Genomic DNA, 26,813 nt, shown 5'->3' with positions numbered 1-26,813 from the left:
AACATATAGAGATGGTCCCTACCCAACAGTGGGCTCACAGTCTAGAATGAAAGAATGAATGAATGAATTTGTGAGTTTATGAAAGAAGGAAGGAAAGAATGAGTGAATGAGAGTGAATGAATGAAGGAATGAATGAATGAGTTTGTGAGTTTATGAAGGAAGGAAGGAAGGAAGGAAGGAAAGAATGAGTGAATGAATGAATGAATGAGTGAATGAGTGAGTGAATGAATGAAGGAATGAATGAATGAGTTTGTGAGTTTATGAGGGAAGGAAGGAAGGAAGGAAGGAAGGAAAGAATGAGTGAATTTATGAATGAATGAATGAGTGAATGAGTGTGTGAATGAATGAAGGAATGAATGAATGAGTTTGTGAGTTTATGAAGGAAGGAAGGAAAGAATGAGTGAATTTATGAATGAATGAATGAGTGAATGAATGAATGAAGGAATGAATGAATGAGTTTGTGAGTTTATGAAGGAAGGAAGGAAGGAATGAGTGACTTTATGAATGAATGAATGAATGAATGAATGAATGAATGAATGAATGAGCACCGGCTCACTCGTCGCCCTCAGGACGGGAGAGGGGGGGCGGGGGGAGGTCACGTGGCTCCCGTGCGCCGTCCCGCTCGCAGTGTCGATAAAGTCTTTGAAGGGGAGCGGGGGCGCCGCTTTCCGCCTTGTCGCAAAAGAGTCCGGGTCGCCGCGGCAACGGCCGACGCGGAGGCGATGGCGGCGGCCGAGGCCGAGGCGGAGGCTGAGGCGTCGTCCGAGGCCGAGGAGGAGGCGTCGTCGTCGTCGGCCGTGTGGGAGGACCGCGCGGCGGAGCTGCTGAGCGAGGCGCTGATCCGGCTGCTGCCCGGGCTGGAGCAGGAGAGCAAGGCGGGCCGGGCGCGGGCGCTGGAGGGCGTGCGGCGGGCGCTGGAGGAGGAGGGCCCCCCCCCCCGCCGCCGCCGCCCGCCCTGGAGGCGGTGTTCTGCCGGCTGCTGCTGGGCCCCCTGCTCCGCCGCCTGCACGACCCGTCCGAGCGGTGCCGGGCCCTGGCCGCCGCCCTGCTCCGCCTCGGCCTGGCGCGCGCCCGCCGCCCGCACCGCGCCCTGGCGCCCGCCCTGGTGCCCGCCCTGGCCCGGCGCCTCGGGGGGGCCGGAGGGGCCGCCATGGGAGGAGGAGCGGGAGGAGGCCCGGGAGCAGCCGTCCACCCCCCGAGCCCCCTCCCCGAGCCGTGCGAGGAGCTGCGGCTGGAGCTGGTGCAGACGCTGGGGCTGCTGGCGGCCAAGTGCGGGCCAACGGCGCGGCCCCCGGCCCCCTGCCCCCCGGCCCCCTGCCCCCCGGCCCCCTGCCCCCCGGCCCCCTGCCCCCCGGCCCCCTGCCCCCCGGCCCCCTGCCACCTGGCCCCCTACCTGGCCGACGTGGTGTCCGTCCTCAGGGTCACCATCGTGGACCCCTTCCCGGACGTCAAGAGGGAGAGCTGCGGCTGTGCCGCCGCCTACGCCAGGGCCCTCCCCGGTCAGTGCTCCACCCGCAACACCGCCCTCAGCACCAGCATCATCACTACCGTCATCACCACCACTACCACCATCACCATCATCGCCACTGCCGCCACCATCATCATCATCACAACCATCACCACCACCATCATCATCACCACTACCATCACCATCACCACCGCTACCATCACCACTACCATCACCATCACCACCATCATCATCACCATCACTACCATCATCACCATCATCACCACTGCCACCATCACCATCACCACTACCATCACCATCACCACCATCATCACCACTACCATCACCATCATCACCACTGCCACCATCGTCATCACCACCACCATCATCACCACCATCACCACTACCATCACCATCATCACCACCATCACCACTACCATCACCATCATCACCACCACCATCATCACGACCATCTCCACTACCATCACCACCACCATCATCATCATCACCACCACCATCATCAATCAATCAATCATATTTGAGTGCTTACTGTGTGCAGACCACTGTACTAAGCACTTAAGAAGTACAAGGTGGCAACATATAGAGACAGTCCCTACCCAATAGTGGGCTCACAGTCTAGAACTACCACCATCATCATCATCACCACCACCACTATCCCCACCACCACCGTCATCATCAACACCACCACCATCATCAGTCAATCAGTCAGTCAATCAATCATTCAATCGTATTTATTGAGAGCTTACTGTGTGCAGAGCACTGTACTAAGTGCTTGGGAAGTACAAGTTGGCAACATATAGAGACGGTCCCTACCCAGCAGTGGGCTCACAGTCACACCACCATCCCCACCACCACCATTACCATCGTCACCACCACGATTACCAGCACCATCATCATCACCATCACCACCACTACCATCATCAAGAAGCAGTGTGGCTCAGCGGAAAGAGCCCAGGCTTGGGAGTCAGAGGTCATGGGTTCTAATCCCAGCTCCGCCACTTGTCAGCCAGGTGACCTTGGGCAAGTCATTTCACTTCTCTGAGCCTCAGTTCCCTCATCTGTAAAATGGGGATTAAGATGGGGAGCCCCACGTGGGACAACCTGATGACCTTGTATCGGCCCCCCCAGAGCTTAAAACAGTGCTTCTCACGTAGTAAGTGCTTAACAAATGCCATCATTATTATTATCACCACCGTCACCACCACCTACATCACCAACCTGGCCTTGCTTAAGCGCTGACTATAATAATAATGATTGTGATATAATGATGGCATTTATTAAGCACATACTATGTGCAAAGCACTATTCTAAGTGCCGGGGGGGTACAAGGTAATCAGGTTGTCCCACGGGGGGCTCACAGGGTTCATCCCCATTTTACAGATGAGGGAACTGAGACCCAGAGAAGTGAAGAGACTTGCCCAAAGTAACACAGCTGACAGTTGGCAGGGCTGGGATTTGAACCAATGACCTCTGACTCCAAAGCCCGGGCACTTTCCATTGAGCCACGCTGCTGCTTCTTTGCTAAGCGCTTACTAAGTGCCAGGCAGTGTTCTGAGCGCTGGGGTAGATACAATAGTAACAATGATTATGGCATTTGCTAAGCACCTACCATGTTCTAGGCACTGTTCTAAGCACTGGGGTAGATCCAATAATGCTAATGATTATGGTATTTTTTTTAAGCACTTATTAAGTGCCAGGTGCTGTTCTAAGTGCTGGGGTGGATACCGGGAAATCAGCCTCATGGGGCTCGCGGTCTTGATCCCCATTTTACAGGTGAGGTAACTGAGGCGCAAAGAAGTGAAGTGACTTGCCCGAGTTCACACAGCAGACAAGTGGCGGAGCCGGGATTTGAACCCACGTCCTCTGACTCCCAAGCCCGGGCTTTTTCCATTAAGCCACACTGCGTCTCTGAACTAAGCACTGGGGTAGATAAAAGATATTCAGGCACAGTCCATAGCCCATGTGGGGCTCACAGTCTTTATTCTCATTTTATAGATGAGGTAAATGAGGACCAGAGAAGTGAAGTGACTTGCCCGAGGTCACCCAGAAGGCACGTGGCGGAGGTGGAATTAGAACCCAAGTTCTGCTAACACCGTGTATTTTTTTCCAGATGTCTGTTAAGTGCTTACTTTGTGCCAGACACTGTACTAACCAGTGGGTTAGAAGATAATCAGGTTGGGGTTGGGCACAGTCCCCGTCCCGTGTGGGGCTCAGACTCCCAATTTCTGCACACAGTAATCAGTAAATACGATCGAAGGAATGACTGAATCCCCATTTTACAGATGAGGTAACTGAGGCCCAGAGAAGTGACTTGCCCGAGGTCACACAGCAGACGAGTGGTGGAGCTGGGATTAGAACCCACGACCTCTGACTCCCAAGCCCGGGCTGTAGCTGCTTCGAGGGGTTGACTGGGAGCCCACTGTTGGGTAGGGACTGTCTCTATATGTTGCCAACTTGGACTTCCCAAGCGCTTAGTACAGTGCTCTGCACACAGTAAGCGCTCGATAAATACGATTGATGATGATGATGATGATGAGACTGTAGCCCCATGGGGGATAGGGACTGGGTCCAATCCTATTCGCTTCTATCTACCCCAGTGCTTAGGACAGCGCTTGACGCACGGTGGGCACTCAACAAAAACCATCATTATTGTTAGACTGTGAGCCCACTGTTGGGTAGGGGCTGTCTCTGTGTGTTGCCAATTTGTACTTCCCAAGCGCTTAGTACAGTGCTCTGCACATAGTAAGAGCTCAATAAATACGATTGATGATGATGATGATGATGTTATTCTCTGTGCCTCAGTTACCTCAGTGGGGATTAAGACTGAGAGGCCCATGTGGGACAGAGCCTGTGTCCAGCCTGTTTCTGTCTACCCCCCCCCCTTAGACCAGCGCTTGATGCATAGTAAGCGCTTAACAAATACGATTTTTTAAAAACCAGAAAGGTAACGGGGATTCCCTCTGGGGCAGTCACGGTTCCCCGCGCCGAGGGCAAAAAGTCGGGGAGGCCACAGAGAAAGTTTTTCACCGACGGGGGTCCCTGTCTTCCCTGTCTTCCTCACCAGATCATTTCCACATGCAGTCGGAAGCCTTGATCACCCCCTTGATGCAGACGATTACACACCAGCATTCCAAGGTCCGGGTGGCCGTGATCGAGGCCACGGGGACGGTGATTCAGTTTGGCAATGGAAAATCGGTGGATGATGTTATTGCTCATTTTGCACAGCGGCTGTTTGACGATGTCCCCCAGGTAACTTTTCTGCTTATTATTAGACTTCCTTTTACCCAATCAGAGCATATGTTCGGCTGATGCGAGCCCACGGTTGGGTAGGGACTGTCTCTGTGTGTTGCCAATTTGTACATCCCGAGCGCTTAGTACAGTGCTCTGCACACAGTAAGCGCTCAATAAATACAATTGATGATGATGATGCTTTCAACTTCCCTCCACTGACGAACGATCAAACTACGTTGTAATTGTACAGTAGCCGGTTGTTCATCTACCGATCCTTTCAGTCAACAGTACCTATTTAATATCGCCTATAAAGTTACTGGAACAAGACTCTTTCACCTGGTAGAGTGGTCTTTACAGGCATTGTTTTCCTCAGGGCAAAAACCCTGAACGTAAATATCAGAATAATTTACCGGCTTAAAAACGCCTGAAGAGGTTTAGTGTCTATGAACAAGTGTTAGAGACTGGTTTTTTTTTAATTAATCTAGTGGATTTCAAAAGCACCGTTTTGGGAGGCCTCATTGTCACAAGCCATATAACATCTAAATAGCATCCACAAAACATGTTTGAAATCAGTGAGGAGCAGGAAACTGAAAGTCTCTTTTATTAAGTATGAACAATTTCCAAAGTAGAATTGTCCTTCAATTTGAAGACGGAGCAAGCATCAGACAGTGAAACTGCACCCGTGAGTGTGAACTGAGCCCTGGGGGATATTCCATGAAAATCAGTGATGATGGTATCCCTCAAGGGCTTACTAGGTGCCAAGCACCGTACCAAACTCTGGGATAGGTACAAGATCAATTAATCAATCAATCAATCGTATTTATTGAGCGCTTACTTTGTGCAGAGCACTGTACTAAGCGCTTGAGAAGTACAAGATGGCAACATATAGAGACAGTCCCTACCCAACAGTGGGCTCACAATCTACAAGATAATCAGGTCAGACAGAGTTCCTTTCCCACGTAGGGCTCACGGTCTACGGGACTCATATTCCAAATTGGGGAGGGCAGACGTGTAACACAACAGCAAGAAAAACACTTTAAAATGCAGCAATTCACAAATGCTAACAATAAAATAATAATATTTCTCCAAGGGGACAGTCTTACAGTTCTGTGTCATTTTATCAGGCTGTTTAAAAACTGTACTCTTTGAATCTTGCCCTAAAAAATAAAATACATTCTAATCTTCCAGAGTGCGTTATTTCAAAGAGTGTTTTGGCTAGAACGTGATTAGGGAGTTAGGAAACGTTCTTCTGATAAGTGCTCTGCACACAGTAAGCGCTCAATAAATACGATTGAATGAATGATAATGTGAGGTTGTTAGGCTCAGTGTGCTGCATTTCGGAAGAAACTTCTTCAATTAATCAGTGGTATTTACTGAGTGCTTACTGTATGCAGAGCACTGCACTACAGCACCTGTATATATGTATATATGGTTGTACATATTTATTACTCTATTTTACTTGTACATATCTATCCTATTTATTTTATTTTGTTGGTATGTTTGGTTTTGTTCTCTGTCTCCCCCTTTTAGACTGTGAGCCCACTGTTGGGTAGGGACTGTCTCTATGTGTTGCCAATTTGTACTTCCCAAGCGCTTAGTACAGTGCTCTGCACATAGTAAGCGCTCAATAAATACGATTGATGATGATGATGATGATGCACTAAGCACTTGGGAAAGTACAGTACCGCAGCGTTGGTAGACACGGGCCCTGCCCACAGGGAGTTTACAAATAGGAAGGCGAGAGCAGACATTTTAAAATAAATTACAGAAAAGGGAAGTGGCAGCGGGTAAGGGTACATACGTAAATGCTGTGGGGCTGAGAGTGGAATAATAATAACGACGATGATAGCACTTGTTAAGCGCTGACTTTGTCTCAAGCACTGTTGTAAGCACTGGAGTAGATACAGGTTAGATGCTGTCCCTGTCCCACATGGGGCTCACACTCTTAATCCCCATTTTACAGATGAGGTTCCTAAGGCACAGGGAATAATAATAATGGCATTTATTAAGCGCTTACTATGTGCAAAGCACTGTTCTAAGCACTGGGGAGGTTACAAGGTGATCAGGTTGTCCCACAGAGGGCTTACAGTCAATCCCCATTTTACAGGTGAGGGAACTGAGGCCCAGAGAAGTGAAGTGACTTGACCAAAGTCACACAGCTGACAATTGGCAGAGCCGGGATTTGAGCCCATGACCTCTGACTCCAAAGCCCGGGCTCTTTCCACTGAGCCACGCTGCTTCTCTAAGCAAATAATTCTCTAAGCACTTCTCTAAGAGAAGTGAAATGACTTGCCCAGGGTCACCTAGCAGGCGAGTGGCAGAGCCAGGATTAAGAGCCCAGGTCCTTCTGACTCCCAAGCCCGTGCTCTATCCATTATGCCATGCCGCTTCCCATCAGCGCTTAGAACAGTGCTGCGCACATAGTAAGCGCTTAACAAATGCCATCATCATTGTTATTATTATTATTATGAACATCAAGTGCTTAAGGGGTACCGATCTGAGTACAGAGGCAATGCAGATTCGGGGGTGGGGGGGGTGCTGTCCTCCCGTGCGCTTGGTTTTGCTTCCATTATTCATCCCTTCCTCAACCCCACAGCACATATGTACATAGCTGTAATTTTATTTACATTAATGTCTGTCTCCCCCTCTAGACTGTAACTTTGCTGTGGGCAGAGAATGCGTCTACCAACTCGGTTATATCGTGCTCTCCCAAGCCCTTAGTACAGTGCTCTGCAAGCAGTAAGCACTCAATAAATCCAATCGATTGATTGAAATGAGGGCTTATTCAGGGAAGGCTTCTCGGAGGAGCTTTGAAGGTGGGGAACAGTAGTGGTCTTTTGGATACGAAACAAGGGGGCGGTTCCAGGCCCGAGGAAAAATGTGGTCAAGGGATCGGCGGCAGGATAAACGAGACTAAGGTACGGGTTGGTGTTAGAGGAGCGAGCTAGGTGGTTTGGGTTGTAGTGGCAGATCAGTGAGGTCGGTTTAGAGCGGGAGGGCCAATTGAGTGTCTTAAAGTTAGCGGTAAGGAGAGTCTGATGCTGAAGCGGATGAGTAACTATTGGAGGTTTTTGAGGAGTGGGGAGGTACAGCCTTTTGAGAAAGCTGAGTGACTTCAGTAGAGTGAGGTCGGGATTGGAGAGAAGAGAGACAAGAGGCGGGGAGGTCAGTGAAGGGGCTGATGCAGAAGTCAAGGAGGAACGTAAGTACTTGGATTAGCGTGGTAGCAGTTTGGATGGAGAGGAAAGGGCGGATTCTAGAGACGTTGTGAAGGTAGAACCGACTGGATTTTGTGACAAATTGAACATAGGGTGAACGAGAGAGATAAGTCAAGCATTGTGCCAAGGTTTGGGCTCTCGAGATGGATGGTGGTGATGTTGTCTACAGTAATAGGAAAATCGGGGAGGATAGGGTGTGGGACTCAAATGCTGCTGCTGTTACTGATACTACAAGCACTGAGGAGGAGTGAAGAAAGGAGGGGGCTCGTGTTTTTGATAAGGGGCTAAGGGATGGGGTCAGAGGCACAGATGGAGGGGGAAGAATTTGAGAGGAGGTGGGAGGTCTTCTCTTGAGATACTGCTCCTACGGATAGGAGAGTGGAAGATGGGGGAGGGAGTAGGGTGGGGGAGATTTTGGGAGGGTCATGCCTATTGTATGCATGTGGGTTCAGAGTGGTTGAGTCCTTCTGTGCACCTTTTCTTTAATGTGAAGTTTCACAAGAAAGCAGCTCTCTCAGTATAGACCTGGATGTAAGGTGGAACACTGTTGCATCAAGGGGACCATAAATGTCCACAAATGAGGGCCTTAAAGAAAACAACTGGCCTTTGGCTTCTCTCTGATCTCCCATCCTCGTGTCTCTCCCCACTTCAATCCATACCTCATGCTGCTGCCCGGATTGTCTTTGTCCAGAAACGCTCTGGGCATGTTACTCCCCTCCTCAAAAATCTCCAATGGCTACCAATCAATCTGCGCATCAGGCAGAAACTCCTCACCCTGGGCTTCAAGGTTCTCCATCCCCTCGCCCCCTCCTACCTCACCTCTCTTCTCTCCTTCTCCAGCCCACCCCGCACCCTCCGCTCCTCTGCCGCTAATCTCCTCACCGTACCTCGTTCTCGCCTGTCTCGCCGTCTACCCCCGGCCCACGTCATCCCCCGGGCCTGGAATGCCCTCCCTTTGCCCATCCGCCAAGCTAGCTCTCTTCCTCCCTTCAAGGCCCTACTGAGCGCTCACCTCCTCCAGGAGGCCTTCCCAGACTGAGCCCCTTCCTTCCTCTCCCCCTCATCCCCCTCTCCATCCCCCTCATCTTACCTCCTTCCCTTCCCCCAGCACCTGTATATATGTATATATGTTTGTACATATTTATTACTCTTTATTTATTTATTTATTTTACTTGTACATATCTATTCTATTTATTTTATTTTGTTAGTGTGTTTGGTTTTGTTCTCTGTCTCCCCCTTTTAGACTGTGAGCCCACTGTTGGGTAGGGACTGTCTCTATATGTTGCCGACTTGTACTTCCCAAGCGCTTAGTACAGTGCTGTGCACACAGTAAGCGCTCAATAAATACGATTGATTGATTGATTGATTAAAGTACCAGGTCAGGGTATTGTAACAGGTAAAAGGCCAGACTCGTTCAAGGAGCTAGTCTAATAAAAGCAAAAAAAGTTAAAACCGACTTTGGAAAAGAAAAATTATCACAAGTATTTAATACCCACTGCATAACATCAGTTGTGTTTTCTCTTTGATGGCTGCAGGAACCGAGGCTGTACTGTGAAAATGTTTTTGTGCCCGTCAGAGTGTCAAAACTTTAAAGCTCCCAGAAATAATTCTTTTTTATCAATGACAAATTGGAATGTCTTTGAGCCTGGATTTTTGAAAAATGATAGGAAACCTCTTCTTCCTTTGCCAGTTTTTTCAGATTCTTTACATTGGATTTTTATACCTATGGTAAATAAATGCCATTTAGGGTTAAGCCAATGGTCCATCCTTCCTTCAACAGAATAGGCTGCATGGAGGGTTTTTGTTAAACGCTTACCATACCATATGAGCCGAGTACTGGGGTTGATACAGTGCAATCAGATCAGACAGATCCCCGCCCTAAATGTAATATCTGGGTTCTTAACCAAGCATTATGGAAAAGCAACGTTACTGTAACTCAGGGTTCTCACACCCTGACGGACATTGCTCTGCACCGGCCTCCCCACTCTTCAAAAACCTCCAGCGGTTGCCCGTTCCTCTCCACATCAAGAAGAAATTCCCGACCGTCGGCTTGAAAGTGCTCAATCTATTCTTCAGCACCTCCCATCCCTGACCGCACTTCAGTCTGCACTCTTAATTCCTCTCAACATAGCCTACACACTGTGCCTTGTTGGTCCATCCAACTGTTGACTTCTTGCTTAGGTCTCGTTCCCCCCTGGTTGGAACTCCCTCCTCTTTCATTTCCACAGACCACAGCTCTCCCCATCTCCAAAGCCCTTCTGAAATCAGATCTCCCACCAAGAGGCCTTTCCTGATTAATCTCTCATCTCCCTGTTTTCTATATCCCAAGTGCCAGTTCAGCCTTTTCTTGCCACCTGATCACTTAAATAATCACAACCCCTGTAGCACTCAAATATCTGTTTTATCTACTCTGTGACTTCCTCCTATCTGTAGTTGATGTAAAAGTCTCTTTCTCCCTCTAGATTGTAGAGGCTATGGATCACGTGTATTAATTCGGGTGTATTCTCCCAAGCTCTTAGTACAGAGCTGTGTACACAGTAGCCCCCTCCACAAATGCTGTTGACTGAGGGACATGTAGTGCTTGCATGCAGCTGTTTTTTAAGCCCTTATCATTTCCTGCCTTGACTACTGCATCTGCCTCCTGGCTGACCTCCTTGCCTCCTGTCTGTCCCTACTCCAGTTAGCACTTCACTGTTGCCCTGATAATTTGTCTTAAAAAAAAATCCACACCTCCCCGCTCCTCAAAAATCTCTCATGGGTGCTCATCCATCTCAATATTAAACGGAAACTCCTTTCCATCAGCTTTAAAGGCACTCAGTCAGCTTTCCCCTTTCTACCTAACCTTGCTGATCTTCGACTACAATCCAACCCTTACGCTTGACTCATCGTCATCAATCGTATTTATTGAGCACTTACTGTGTGCAGAGCACTGTACTAAGCGCTTGGGAAGTACAAGTTGGCAACATATAGAGACAGTCCCTACCCAACAGTGGGCTCTCAGTCTAAAAGACTCCTATAACACCAACCACTCACTGTACCTTATTAAACTCACATCTTTTCTAAGGGGCCTTCCCTGACTAAACAGTCCTTTCTCCTACTTCCTCTCCCTTCTGCATTGTCCCTCCACTTGGATTTGTATCCTTTATTCACCCCACTCTCCGCTCCAAAACACTTACGTACATAATCATAATTTATTTTAATATCTGTCTCCACCCCTAGACTGGAAGCTCCTTGTGGGCAGGGAATGTGTCTACTAACTCTTGCCATCTTCCAAGCACTTAGCAAAGTGCTCTGTGCACAAAGTGTTCAAATACAGTCTGTCTATTGTATTTTATTGTACTCTCAAGTGCCTAGTACATTGATTGGGCATTTGTATTCTCCCCATCCTCAGCCCCACAGCACTTGAGTACGTAGCTGTAAATTATTACAAATTATTTATATCAATGTCTGTCTCCCTCTCTAGACAGTGAGCTCACTGTGGGCAGGGAACATGACTACCAACTCTGCTGTGCTGCACTCTCCCAAGCACTTAGTACAGGGCTCAGCACACAGTCAGCACTCAAAAAATATGATCGATTGATTACAACAAATCTACCTTGAATTGCTTTCTATCTGGACAGATGTATGTTTCTGAAAGTGTTCCCTGATTCTTCAATAGCGTTTTATTTAAACTCACACTTTTAGACTGTGACCCCACTGTTGGGCAGGGACTGTCTCTATATGTTGCCAATTTGTACTTCCCAAGCGCTTAGTACAGGGCTCTGCACATAGTAAGCGCTCAATAAATACGATTGATGATGATGATGATTTAAACTGTGTCATGAAAACACTCATAGCCAAACTGTTTGATCCCAAAGATCTTTCTTTGCCCTTTAGACAAGTGGCCTCAGCTTGGCGTAGTGGAAAGAGCAGCATGGAACTGGGGGTCAAAAAACCTGGGTCCCAGCTCTACCACTGGTCTGCTGTATAAAGTCTTTTAACCCAAGTCTCAGTTTTCTCATCTGTAAACTGGGCATAAGGTAGATCGTGAGCCTGCGTAGGGTCTCTGTCCCACCTGATACCCTTTTTTGCACCCCGGCACTTAGCACATAGCTCCTAATAAATGCTGTAATTATTCTTATTAAGGTGCTCTAACAGAAGTGCAAACTGTATGCCTTTTTATGGGGAATTCACCAGAGCTGAGCCATCTTCTAGAGCACTAGACGCACTGAATGAAACCAGATTTGTATGTGGCGATAATTTTCCTCTCTTCTCCCTAGAAGGATCCAGAAGGGTGGTGCTCAAGGACTGGATCTCGCTAGATGAGTGGGCCAAATCCAACCCCCCAAGTGACTTAATCTGGTCCCCAGGCCCGGTTCCCGCCTGGCTCTGAGCCAGCTACTCCTGCCCGCGTTGGCTCATACTCGGCCCTGAGCCAGCCCTGGATGTGAGGAAGGATCCGCTCTGCAAACCGCGCCTCTGGGCCCAGCAGCCTGTGGGAGTAAGCCAGTGTGTCCAAAGCTAGCCCAGAGCCATGGAGGAGCTGCTGTGGGCGGGAGGCCAAAGTGAATTTGCTCCAGTCCTCCCCACATTCTGGTTTAGGAATCATTCTCGCAGGAGAAGCAGTATGGTGCAGTGGCTAGAACCCAGGCCTGGGATCAGAAGGTCAAGCGTTCTAATCCCGACTCCGCTCCTCGTCTGCTTGTAACCCTGGGCCGGTCACTTCACTGGGCCTCAGTTCTCTCATCTGTAAAATGGGGATTAAGATGGTGAACCCCCTGTGGGACAGGGACCGATTGACCCGATTTGCTTATGTAATAATAATGATGGCATTTGTTAAGCGCTTACTGTGTGCTAAGCGCTGGGTAGGTTGCAAGGTAATCGGGTTGTCCCACGGAGGTGGGGGGGGCTCACAGTCTTAATCCCCATTTTACAGATGAGGAAATTGAGGCACAGAGAAGTTGAGTGACTGGCCCAAAGTCACACAGCTGACAAGTGGCGGAGATGGGATTTGAACCCATTATATCCACCCCAGCTCTTAGTACAGTGCCCGTCACGTAGTAAGCACTTAACAGATACCGTTGTTGTTATTTGTTACCGAAACTTACATATACTACAAGTTAAGGGAGATTCGTGCTCAGTCAGTCAGTGGGATTTATAGAGCACTTATTGTGTGTGGAGCACTGTACTAAGCGCGTGGGAGAGTCCAGTACAGCAGAGTCCTGCCCACAACAAGGTATAGTCTACAGCATTGTTTACTTTTCCTCCGTCTTTCTCCCCCACCACCAATTTTTGAAATTACTTGACTGAAGGCCTTCTCGGAAACATTCTAAGAACCTAAACAGCTTATTTTTGTCCTTTTGTTTTCATGCTGATGAGCACAATTTATTTATGTATAAATAGAATAATGCCTCTCATATAATCCGTCTTTGTTTAAAAACCACATAGTCGCGGTGCCAACATTTCTGCTCGGAAAGTTCTGGCCATGGTAGGCATCGAAAAGGACCGGGGAGTGAATAGCATGCTTTGGAAGATTTACTAAAAGTCAGTGTTCTCGCCAGCACTGTAAAGTTAATACTCCACCTTAGGTGAATGATTCACTTCCAGGGAATCCATTTATTCACAGTTGGGATCAAATCCAGTAGAGGGTTTTGTAATAAATCGAAGCAGATTAGAACAGAAGGACTTGTTTCTATGCATAACTGGCCTTTTGTTTTAATTCTTTCTATATACAAGCTAAACAAAATTGGGCCAAATCAGTTCCTGTGAGAAGCGCTTCCAAGGAAGAATTGAGTTTTAAAGGAAGCGAGACTGAGGCTGATTTCTTTCTGAGACGGAACTAGCCGACAGATGCCGTGTTTAAAAAAAGAGCTGAAACCGAAGTCTTAACGGTTCACAAAAATAAATCGATACTATTTATTGAGCACCTTCTGCGCGGCAGAACACCGTATTAGATGTTCAAGAGAGTATATTAGGGGAAGAAGACAGGATGCCTGCCCACAAGGCACTTATAAGAATTTTGTTTTCAGTGGCCCGGGCCAATAACGGTACAGATGGTTCCATTTTGCCTCACTAAATCATCTCTTTGTTTTCAGTTGGGTGCAGTGTATTTGTACAGAATAATTGGGTATTGCATTCCACTTTTAAAGAGGGAGTATTTTCTATACATTGTGCGACTAGTGGCTTTAAAGTGCCGGTTGTTTTGGGTGAGATGTTGTGTAGGTGGAAGTGCCTGTTGTTCTAGTTGATAGCAATAATGCTTAAGGAAAATTCCAAGGAGTAGACCGAAAAATATGGTTTGGTTTAAAACCTCATACCCTACATTAATCCAGTAGATGCTATTTCAAGATTAGCTATTTCAGGTTTTTGGTGTGTTGAGTTTTTCTCGTCATGAACATGAAAGATTGGGTGGATTGCTTCTGTTTTGAGTAAGTAGCCACTCCCTAATCCAGCTTCAGTTGGGATTTTTTTTTTTTAATGCAATGTTGTTTACTGCCTAGTGGAGCTGTTCCATGGCAACTTAATGTTTAGAGCAGTTTATTGTGCGAGTCCCACATGTGCAAAGAGAAATAGAATCAAGACTTTCTTTTCCTGTCTTGCAAAATTCAGCAGACACCTAGTCGGAGGCAGATGGGAAAGCCTGGGCTAGCCATCGCTGCGAGGGGTGTGTACAGAGGGGAGTGGGTGGGTAAGAACAGCCCCAATCTTTAGAATTCTTCCTCCTATACTTTTCTTTGATGCCCCTGAGTCTTGAAGCGAAGTTTGGAAATGTGGTCTTCACAGGTAGATAAAATCTTGGTTGGAAATGTAGGAATGGATGGCCTGCATTTGCAATTGGCGAAACCCCTGGACATCCCAAACGGGATGTCACCGTTGAAGTGGAGGCAGTGGCAAGCCTAGCTCAAGCAAGTTGATACAGTATCCGTGAATAGGAGCCTTAGGGAGATTCTATGATAAAATGCCTAAGAGCATATTTAAACCTTGCCAGTTTGGCACAGTAGAACAGTAATAACTCTTCTGAATACCTGGACTGTTATTTTCATGAAGATATGTACATTCTTACATATGTTTTGGCACTAACCTGTGTTGGATTTAGATTATTTATTTATTTATTTATTTTAGCGGGCAGTCAGTGAGTGATTGGCTTTTTAGTATTATTATCAGAATGTAGTACTGATTGAGCTTTTACCTCATCTCAAATTTTTAGATTTAGTTGGACCGTAAATCGGTGTATTTTAGCTTCCCTTCCTCTGGGCGCATTTCACCCATCAATTATTTGCTCGATACCTCTCTCCTTGACCAGTAGATTACTAGGCTTAGAGGGAAATTGACTCCTAAGGTATTGAAAAACTGCGGTTCTTTTTACGAACATTGAAAAACCCTGGTTAATACTCTTAATTACATGAAAGAAGCGTTAAGTAACAGACTACTAAATGAAGTTTGGGTTCCCATAGGAAAAAGCAGGGAAAGGGCAGCCATTTAGTCCAGCACTCTGCAGTCAATCAGTGTATTTATTGAGCACTTACTATGTGCAGAGCACTGTACTAAGCACTTGCGAGAGTACAATTAGCCGACATGCCCCCTGCCCTTAATGAGCTTACATTTTAGATGGGATAACAATGCAAATACATTTTTAAAGTGTCAACACAAGCAATATAGTTAATGCAATTTATCAGCGTACCTGAGCAATGTAAATATGTGCCAAAAATAAAAATGATCAAATGAAACAAGTAAGTATCAACTTGTACACATTTAAGAACATAATTGTCATCCCCAATCGCTTTGTGAATGTTGGATTTGACCCTTGTTCCAGTACAGAACACTATTGTTATCGTTATTATTACTAGATTAGTAAAGTGCTTCCTATGTGTCAAGCACTGTTCTGAGCTCTGGGTTAAATGCAAGTTAATCAGGTTGGACACAGTCCGTGTCCCACATGAGGCTCACAGTCCAAGTAGGAGCAAGAACGGGTATTTAATCCCCATTTTTCAGTTGAGGAAACTGAGGCTTAGAGAAGTTAAGTGACGTGCTGAAGGCAGGCAACTGTCAGAGCCAGGATTAGAACCCAGGTCCTCTGGCTCCTATGTCTGTGCCTGTTTCTAGTAAGCCATGCTCCTTCTCACGTGTAATGCAATTGGTAGACTTATGCTTTTTAGCTACTTTCATTCATCCATTCAATCGTATTTATTGAGTGCTTACTGTGTGCAGAGCACTGTACTAAGCGCTTGGGAAGTACAGGTTGGCAACATATAGAGACGGTCCCTACCCAACAGCGGGCTCACAGTCTAGAAGGGGGAGACAGACAACAAAACAAAACATATTAACAAAATAAAACAAATAGAATAGTAAATACGTACAAGTAAAATAAATAGAGTAATAAAATGTAGCCTTGGTCCTGACTGGGTATATACAGTCTTTCTGTTGCTTCCCAGCTGCTGCTTCCCATAATTAAAGATTGGCTTTGAGATCAGGGTGTAATTATGGTATCTGTTAAGCGCTTTCTATATGCCAGGCACTGTACTAAGCTCTGGGATGGATACAAGCAAATCGGGTTAGTCCCACGTGGGGCTCACAGTCTCAACCCCCATTTTACAGGTGAGGTAAGTGAGACGCAGAGAAGTGAAGTGACTTGCCCAAGGTCACACGGCAGACGAGTGGCAGAACTGGGATTAGAACCCATGACTCCCAGCCCTTTGCTCTATTCCGAACACTGTGCTGCTCCGTCCCAAAAGCTCAGCGCTATTATGAAATACAAGATCACTATAAAGGATACCAGCATTAAAATTCAGTAGCGCTATCATGGAAAAGTGCTAAGAGGGTCATAATGGTGAGGGGTGACATCAATGTTTACTAAAATAACTAATTTATTTTCTTATAGGTTCGAAAAGCTGTGACCAGCGTTGTTGGGAACTGGCTACTAGATCTTCGAGACAGATACTCCTACTTTCACAAGCTTATACCTTTACTGCTGAGCAGCTTTAATGATGAAATCCCAGAGATAACGTAAGCAGGGTGCAATGTTGAAATTTAATAGTTAAGCACTTTATTATGTACCGGGAACTGTACTAAACACTGGGGTGGATACAAGCCAACCGGGTTGGACACCGATCCTGTCCCTCATGGGGCTCACTGTCTTAATCCCCATTTTAAAGGTGAGGTCACTGAGTCACAGAGAAGTTAAATCATCATCAACATCATCAATCGTATTTATTGAGCCTTTACTGTGTGCAGAGCACTGTACTAAGCGCTTGGGAAGTACAAGTTGGCAACATATAGAGACAGTCCCTACCCAACAGTGGGCTCACAGTCTAAAAGGGGGAGACAGAGAACAAAACCAAGCATACTAACAAAATAAAATAAGTAGAATAGATATGTACAAGTAAAATAAATAAATAAGTAGAGTAACAAATGTGTACAAACATATATACATATATACAGGTGCTGTGGGGAAGGGAAGGAGGTAAGATGGGGGGGATGAAGAGGGGGACGAGGGGGAGACTTGCCTGAATTCACATTGCAGACAAGTGGCAGAGCCAGGATTAGAACACAAGTCCTTCTGACTCTCCGGCCCGCATACTATCCACTTGGCCATGCTTCTTCTCTGTGTGAGCAAAGGAATTGATTACAGTGATGGTGGTTTGTGCAGCGCCTCTCACACTGTCTCGTTGCCGATGGCCATGTTCTTGCTGTTGCTCAGAGTGCAACAAACAAGTAGGAGGGCAGGTGTGTAGCGTGAGGAAACGCATGCAGAGGGTTTGTATTAACAGAACCACAGATGGCCAAAATGATCACAGCTTAATGCTGATGTGCTGTCGTGCCGTACCCTGGCAGGCGAGTACATCGGTAGCCGCTGCGGTGTGTGCCACCTACGGTGGCCAGCTGTTTTTCGGGGTTCCTGCCGGCTCTGTGTACCTCAGGGACAACCCTAAGTTGTCCTTAGGTCAGAACCCAGATCTACTGATTCACGGAGCGGTACTCTTTTCCCTAGTCCAACAGCATAAAATACTATGTTGTGATCAGTCATCATCATCAATCGTATTTATTGAGCGCTTACTGTGTGCCAGAGCACTGTACTAAGAGCTTGGGAAGTACAAGTTGGCAACATAAGTCAGTAAGTCAGTCATATTCATTGAGTGTTTACTGTGGTCAGAGCACTGTACTAAGTGCTTGGGAGAGTATAATGTAACAATAGACATATTCCCTGCCACAACAAGCTTACACTCTAGAGGGGGAGAGGTACTTTAGGAACCTGTTCCCTCCTTTCTGAGCAAATGATGGCTCGTGATATTTGCAGTTCACATAGAGAACAATCTCTCCGTATTTATTTTATACTTAGGTTATCGTGTTCCAATTTGGGACGCTGAAGAGAGATAGCTCATTCATTGGCGAAATTTGCTTTACACTTTTAAACACTATTTCTGCCAGTTCTGCCTAGTTTCCGGTATATTGGTAATTTGCTCTGCCTGGGAAAAGGTCATAAATTACAGGGTATCTCATTCACCTTTCTGTGGGACACGGGAGGATGTGAGATAGATATTTATAATGGATTGGACCTGTGTTCATTTTATATAAAGTCCATTGCTGTATTCGAAGAAATAAATGTATAGTTCTAAGAAAACTACCTGTGTAGATTATTCTCTTGAATTAATACTATATTCTAACAGTACTACCTCTCCACAACTGTAAAACTGTTTGCACCAGTTGTTTCCATTATAGCCAATAATACATTTTTCTGTGTATTAAGTATGGCAGTTTAGTAGTTCCTTTATGTAATTTGCTTATATAGATCTATATATCTATGTATTTAGATATAGAGAGATTATATATATATTTATACATACACACGCATTATCTACGGCTTTCATAACAACAGTAATGTAAATTTACTATATTTTTTCATCATCTTCAGTGCCTGAGAAAGCAATTTAGTCTTTCTAAATCAATCAATCAATCAATCAATCGTATTTATTGAGCGCTTACTATGTGCAGAGCACTGTACTAAGCGCTTGGGAAGTACAAATTGGCATCACATAAATAATATCTGTGTCTTTTATACTTTGTTTTTCTTATGGGATCCCAGTTGCTACCTTTTTATTTTCATCTGTAACAAAATCGTACTTATTTCAGTGGGCTTTTCATATCATTTTTATGACTTTCGAAACACAGACTAAGTGAATAAGAATATATTTTTGTTCCAATTTGTACTTTTGATTTTGTGAAAGTCTTAAGAAAATAATCAGTCAGTTCTAAGGTATGCCACTGAATGCCAGCATAACAAAAATGTTGTCTTTTTATGGTATTTAAGTACTTATTATGTGTCAAACACTGTTTAAAGCACTGAAATAAGAAGCAACACAGCCTAGTGGAAAGAGCATGGGCCTGGAAATCAGAAGGACCTGGGTTCTAATTGTCTTCCAGTTGTATGGTAAATCTTATACTTATTGTATTTCACTGTCTTATAACACCACAGCCCAACCAGGTTAATGTTCATTAAAAACAAGTCCCATTAAAATGAATAGGAACTCTAGCCGTATTTCTTTCTCTAACCTGAACCCTTATCACAGTGGTCTTTACTTAAAATTAATTATCTTTTGGGTTTGGTACTGTAGGCAGTTGGCTTTTGACCTCTGGGAGAAGATTGGTTTGCAGTGGCAAAAAGAGAATGAAGATGACCTAAAGGATAAACTTGACTTTGCTGCTCCACCACCATCTCATTACCCTGAAGGAGGTGAGTAACGTAGTTCTAAACTGTAAGCTCCTTGTAGGCAGGGAACTCATCAGCCAACTCTGTTATTATAGTGTACTCTTCCAAGTACTCAGTATAGACTTGTGCACACAGTAAGCACTCAGTAAACGTGATCGATTGATTAGTTGGAAGATCCGATTTTCAAGAAGGAACTCTACCTTATTCAACAGGGAGTGACCCTATTTGGAGGAGAGGTCAGTACACTTTTGTCTGAACTGGAAAGAAATTCCAGAGTCAAAGAGAGTGCCTTCAGCTACTGGAACTGTATCACACTTCAGACCAGTTTTTTAATCCCGAAGACAGCATTATAAACATATGGCTCAAAAATGATTGTTCTTTGTTTCGTTTCAATGGAAATCTTATTCATCCTGATTCAGAGAATGCTATGTACAGTGTCAGCCAAGTAGGTTCTTACACCGTATTGTATGTGGTGAAGAGACAACAGGAACCAGACAAATATACCTAAGAGGAAAAGGCTTCTTTTGTCCTCGAGACCACTTGAAAAAAAAAAAAAAAATCCCCACAGGCTGCTTGGCCAGCCTCTGGGTCTGCTTTAGTATTTGCTTTCTTGCTTTTTATATTTTATTTTGTGTTTGATTTGGTGGCTAAAACTTAGGTAATGTGGTTTAGGTATTTTACCCTTAGGCACCCTTCGGAGTTGAACTTGGAAATTTCTTGATTCCCATGTCTAGTAGTTTCCTAAATCTCATGTTTGAAAACCAGTCAGGAAAACAAATGCATAATACATAACGTTTCCCCTCATTTTTTGATGTGTTTCTGGATTTTTAACTAATGATAATCTTAATCTTCTCTTGTCCCTCTTCTGGGTATTTTTCCTTTTTTGTTGCTTTCTGAATTAAAGAAATTGAGTTTCACACTTTTCCTTAGCACCTAGTGAAAATCCTACTGGGATTGAGAAATTGCCGGTCTAAAGTGTAACAAAAGCACGCAGTGATTAGGCTGCCAAACCTCATTTCCTTTTGCTTTCTGTACATAGACCTGGCTTGTCTTTGGCTCTGTTTGTTTTGGAAGCCACACGTACTGTCAGAGGAATGAGATTTCTTCCCATTATACTCCACTGACGTGCCTTTATCTCCCTAATCTATTTGTTTTCTTAATATTAAATAATAGTGTGATGTACACTGACAAGGACAAAAAGTAAGTACAAACTGCAACCCAAATCACACAACCTTAAACCTAGCAAGTGGAGTGCATTCTCATACAATTAATTGCTTAGGGCTATGGTGGTAAGATGATCTTAAAAATCAAAATTTGTCTTGATGGGGGAAAATTTTTCTTAACCGGAAAAAGCATCAAAATAATTTCTCCTCTTTTTTTTCTGTATTATGGGATAGAGTCTATAAACTCTCTGCTGGCCTGCAAGCTCCTTATGGGCAAGGGATTGTGTCTACCAACTTTATTGCATTGTTCTTTCCCAAGCACTTAGTACAGTGCTTGCCATGCAGTGAGCACTCAATAAATACCACTGATTGGTTGATTAGAGATCAAGCTAGATCTTCCTTCATAAAAGGGACACCTGCATCATTTGGTACTTCATCTATTTGTCAGGATATCACCAACAATCAGATTTGCTTTTAATTCAACCACAGCAAAGTCCTTAGTTTACAAAAGCAGTGCCTACGTTTTGGGTGGAGATAAAAAGTGATATAAAAGAGAAGGAAAAATAAAGATATTTTTTTTTCCCTCTGGGAAACACGATTTGGAATCTCTTTATAGAAGATAAAAGGAAGGGTAAATTTGTGGAGAAGGGAAGAAATGAAAAAGGTGATATTTTAAAGAAGTATATTTTGGTCTATAAAAGGAGTGAAATTCTGAAACAAATTTCAGATTCTATTAATGCTTTCCTCCATTTGCTATTTGGAATTTTCATTTGTGCTAGATGAAGGTTAGTTGTAGTCTAAGTGGCAGCATTTCTACTTTGTGTCAAGCTCAGTAATTTTAGTTAGCTGAATTAGACGACTTAAACTTCAGCAAAAGGGTTGTTTTCACCTGACAATCAATCAATCCTAGTGTTTTTAAAGGGTACAATATTATCTCTGTAAAATCTGAGTTCATATTAATATGAATTCCATTGTTATTCCCATATGTTGCCCATTACTATGTATGGAAGCAGTCCTCCGGTTACCGTGAATAAATGTGAGGGTAAAGGACTTGCTTGGCCAACGGATACTTCAGAATCGAAGATAGGGGACTGTGCCATTTGTTAACACCGATGCATACAATAGTTGCTCCTACAAGAACAAAATGTATTTCCTAAAAAGGACCCAAACCAGATTAGAACAGACAAAAATTTCACCATGTCAGATGCCTTTTTCGAAGTCTGGCAGCAGGAATGCAGATTCTTCCAGTCACAGCATGATGTAGAAACAGTTGAAATTCTTTGGGGTTATTTTTAGCCAGTAATTATTTTTAAAATCCAGTTGGGCTACACATCACGTGAATTTGGAGGTTTAATTGAACTAATATTTTAATGAGGAAATGAGACATTTATTTTGAGTCAACCTACTGAATTCCCTTCTTTAACTGGTTTTTCGCCGTTTTTCTTGGAATTGCTCTTTGGTTACTCAGTCTACATTATGAACCCTCAAAATTTTAAGCCTAATTTTTTCAAATGCTCATTTTTATCATCTGTAGACTATTATATGTTTATGGCAGTATACTAATTTAGGACGCAGTTGTTCAAATCATAGTTTCTTAACATCCACATTTTCTAAATCACAGCTATTTGTGAAAAATTAGCTAATGCACACTTTAGTGAGCTCCCTTTCAGTGGGGGCAATCTGTAACAGACGCTTGGATGCTTAGTTAGGGCAGGGAATGTGTCTACCAAATCTGTTATATTGTACCCTCCCACCACTTAATACAGTGCTCTGTACACAGTAAGCACTCAATAAATACGATTGATTGATGTTTGTAACTCAATCAGTCATGTTTATTGGTCACTTATGTACAGGGCTCTCTTCTAAGCTTTTGGGAGAAAACAGTGTAACAGAGTTGGTAGACGCGTTTCCAACTTACTAATATATTCTTGATTTTAAGGGCTCTGATTTTTTCTTCAGTTTTCATATCTTGAGGCTTTCCTTTGTGCAGTTGTGTGCACATTATTTATTCTAGACTGTAAGTTTGTGATGGGCAGGGAACATCCGCCAATTCTGGGGTATTGTACTCTCCCAAGTGCTTAGTACAGTGCTCTTCACGTAGTAAGTGCTCAGTAAATACTATTGATTGATTATATCCCCTTCTTGCTTGAAGATTTCCAAAGCTCTGTCATCAGGTCCAGATGCCTTATTCTTTCTCATGGTTTTTACAGTACACAAGACATTTGCGAGTTCAGATGGATGGAACTTGGCATGTTTCTAAGTTTACACCTTGGTTCAGCTTTGCAGCACATCGGTTTCAATTTTACAGCACCATCCTCCTTTAGGTTATTACTCCCCAGGGGTAGGGGCAGTAGGTGGGGGGATGCATAAGAGCCATGGAAAAACGGGGAGCTAATTTTAAAAGCCACGTGGTGGGGTGGGAGGGAAGGGCATTTTTAAGTGGGGTGTGAGAGTTGCCTCATCACCAGACATAATCAACCCATCCGTTTTACTTCTTATGAAGTAGTTGTCATCTCCCCATCATGAAACCTCTCCTCAATTCAAAACATTAATAAACCTATACTATTTATCTATAATTGATTGAGTAAACAGTCCCGAGTAATTTGGGTTAAAGTAAGGTATCTGACTTGAGTTCAAGAGCCAACTCCCCAATTTATAACATGCTCCTGTGGGGAATGTTAGTTCTGGCTCAACAGTGATTTGATAGAAGATATAAGCTTTCAGTCAATTAATTATCAGTCATATTGAGTGCTTATTGCGTGCAAAGCAATCAATCATGTATTGAGCGCTTACTGTGTGCAGGACACTGTATTATGCACTTGGGAGAGTACAATATAACAGAGGTGGCAGATACGTTCCCACTGGACTAAGTGCTTGGGAGAGTATAATATAATGGAGTCAGTAGACATGTTCCTTCCCCACAGGGAGCTTACAGTCTAGAGGGGGAGACAAGCATTAAAATAAATTCAGGAACCACCTATGTCATAATGTAGAAATTACTTTCTTTAAATTAGAGGTAAGACCATGCCCAGTCTGGCCAGTTCTGTCATGTTTTGCGGGGCCTCATCTTCAGTGGTGGATGGCACATTCAGAAGATTATTGTGGTGGTGTTACCATCTCCACAGAATGCCCTTTTTGAGTATCCTGAAGATGAAGTCACCTGCAGACTTCAGCACTGCTGTCATATCATCATCATCATCATCAATCGTATTTATTGAGCACTTACTATGTGCAGAGCACTGTACTAAGCGCTTGGGAAGTACAAATTGGCAACACATAGAGACAGTCCCTACCCAACAGTGGGCTCACAGTCTAAAAGGGGGAGACAGAGAACAAAACCAAACATACTAAACAAAATAAAATAAATAGGATAGATATGTACAAGTAAAATAAATAAATAGAGTAATACATATGTACAAACATATATATATATATATATATATACGTATATACAGGTGCTGTGGGGAAGGGAAGGAGGTAAGATGGGGGGCATGGAGAGGGGGATGAGGGGAAGAGGAAGGAAGGGGCTCAGTCTGGGAAGGCCTCCTGGAGGAGGTGAGCTCTCAGCAGGGCCTTGAAGGGAGGAAGAGAGCTAGCTTGGGGGGTGGGCAGAGGGAGGGCATTCCAGGCCTGGGGGATGACGTGAGCCGGGGGTCGATGGCGGGACAGGCGAGAACGAGGTACGGTGAGGAGATTAGCGGCGGAGGAGCGGAGGGTGCGGGCTGGGCAGTAGAAGGAGAGAAGGGAGGTGAGGTAGGAGGGGCCGAGGTGATGGACAGCCTTGAAGCCCAGGGTGAGGAGTTTCTGCCTGATGCGCAGAAAGAGCACGGGCTTGGGAGTCGGAGGTCATGGGTTCTAATCCTGACTCCGCCACTTGTCAGCTGTGTGACTTTGGGCAAGTTACTTCTCTATGCCTCAGTTTCCTCATCTGTAAAATGGGGATTAAGATGGTGAGCCCCACATGGGACAACCGAATTACCTTGTATCTACCCCAGCGCTTCGAGCAGTGCTTGGCACGTAGTAAGTGCTTAACAAATGCCATTATTATTATTATTATTATCCTAAATGATAAAAGAGAGCCTTGGCTATTCAGGAACATCATGATTAAAATTCCTCAGTCCAGTTAGATGGTGTCCTCACCATGGTAATGCTAGAAGGCAATGGCCCCCCCAGCTTTTTTGTGGTGGGATCTCAGACTTGCTCATTTCAAGTCAGACAGGATCTGACAGTTTCCAGACAGGGTAGAAAAGACACAAATTGTGGCTTTCTGGCCTATTAGCTCTTTGAAGCCTGTCCTCTCCCAATCACCCCCCTAAAGCCCTGCCCCCTTCTAACCACCATACTCAAAGCAAAAAGTTGTCCTCACTGACTCCACATGCCGTTTGAAGCTTTCTTCCTCCTCCAGCTTCCAGTATTGGTAAATAATTTTTGTCAGGCTGTCCTCTCCATTAGATTATAGGCTCCTTGAGGGCAGTGAATGTGTGTTTTGCTTCTCTTGTACTCTTCCAAGTGCCTAGTGAAGCAGGCACTTCTCATTCCGGCGCTCAATAAATATCCTTGTCTGCCCTCTCCATTAGAGTGTAAGCTCCTTGGAGGAAGGGTCTGTGTGTCTTAATAATTGTGGCATTTGTTAAGTGTTTTCTTTGTGCCGGGCACCTCTCCTAAGCACTGGGGTGGATACAAGCAAAGCAGGTTGAGCACAGTCCCTGTGCCATATGGAGCTCACAGTCTCAATTCCCATTTTCCAAGTGAGGTAATTGAGGCTCAGAGAAGTAGGCATGCAGTAATTACCGTTGATGGTGGCATTTTTGAAGAATGCTATTCACATAGGCCCTTCACGTTCAAATTTTTAAGATTCTGGTGTTGTTACCTTCTGGCAAGTGCAGGATGATCCTTGTTTTACAGTAAGAGCAAATGAGCTGCAGAGGAGTGAAATTCCCAAGACTAGACAGTAAGTCATTTGTATTTCTCAATTCCTGTACCTATTAGACCACATTCCTAGCCATCTCTCACTAGAAAAATCAATTAGGAGAATTCTTCCATTGTTCGCTTAGTTTCATTTGAAACTAAATTTGTGATTGCACAATTTTTAAGAATTTCCCACTTTTTCACAAGGCTTCGTTCTATCAAACCGTGTGGTACTTTTGTTATGAAAATAAGTGGAGTCTAGGCAAAGATAACTAAGCTCATTTTACTTTTGCCCTGATCCGGAATTTGACCTTTGGTTTTCGTAGGGGAGAGAAAATACTCTCATACTGCTTCTTAAAGTACTGTTTCCTCCCCACCCACTGAAAATCTGTTAATAGTTAAAGTGAGAACTTTGACAAGGTGTTGATTTTTAATTGCCATTCTCAGTGCACCATTTATTTTTTTAATGGTATTTGTTAAGTGCTTACTGTAGCCTCACTCACTCTCGGCTTCAAAGCTCTCCATCACCTCACCCCCTCCTACCTCACCTTCCTTCTCTCCTTCTACAGCCCAGCCCTCAATAAATACAATTGAATGAATGAATGAATTAATATATCCCAGTCTCTATTCTAAATGCTGAGGTAGATACAAGGTAATCTTGTTGGACACAGTCTATGTCCCAAATGGGGCTTACAGTCTTAATCCCCATTTCACAGATGAGGTAACTGAGGCACAGAGAAGTGAACTGATTTGCCCCAAGTCACACAGCAGACAAGTGGCAGAGCCGGGACTAGAACCCAGGCCCATGCTCTATCCATTTAGGTATGGTGCTTCTCATTAAAATAATATCTTGGTATTCTGTAGCGCTTTTATTGCCAAAGCACCCTCACATTAATTAGTCCATTTCAGCCCTTCCTTCAACAAAGGGGCTTTCCTGCAGTTTTGGATATAAGATAAGATTTGTTACATCAGGTACAATTTTTTTATCTTCACCTTTACATTTTAAACATTTAAACAGTTATCCACTTGTACTTTTTAACTGTGTAATTTCAGTTGTGAAAGCAAACAGAATTTTTGCCATATAGGTAGTTGGGTTTGTCTTTACCCTTTGTTATTGGAGGCTGAATAAATCTTTTACTGTA

General features: G+C 44.5%; 1 protein-coding gene across 1 annotated transcript in view; it reads left to right on the top strand.

Moving 5' to 3' along the window:
• Window positions 1-536: 536 nt before the first annotated feature.
• DNAAF5 (dynein axonemal assembly factor 5) overlaps window positions 537-26,813 on the top strand; it is a 70,436-nt gene continuing 44,159 nt past the window's right edge. Inside the window, 6 exon segments of the mRNA XM_038762799.1 lie at window positions 537-950; window positions 953-1,278; window positions 1,378-1,499; window positions 4,533-4,717; window positions 16,775-16,899; window positions 19,506-19,624. Of these exon segments, the coding sequence (XP_038618727.1) occupies window positions 537-950; window positions 953-1,278; window positions 1,378-1,499; window positions 4,533-4,717; window positions 16,775-16,899; window positions 19,506-19,624 (1,291 nt within the window).

Source organism: Tachyglossus aculeatus, chromosome 21, assembly GCF_015852505.1.
Source record: "Tachyglossus aculeatus isolate mTacAcu1 chromosome 21, mTacAcu1.pri, whole genome shotgun sequence".
NCBI lineage: Eukaryota > Metazoa > Chordata > Mammalia > Monotremata > Tachyglossidae > Tachyglossus > Tachyglossus aculeatus.
Note: the sequence above shows the minus strand (reverse complement) of the source record. Positions and strands in the feature narration are given on the sequence as shown.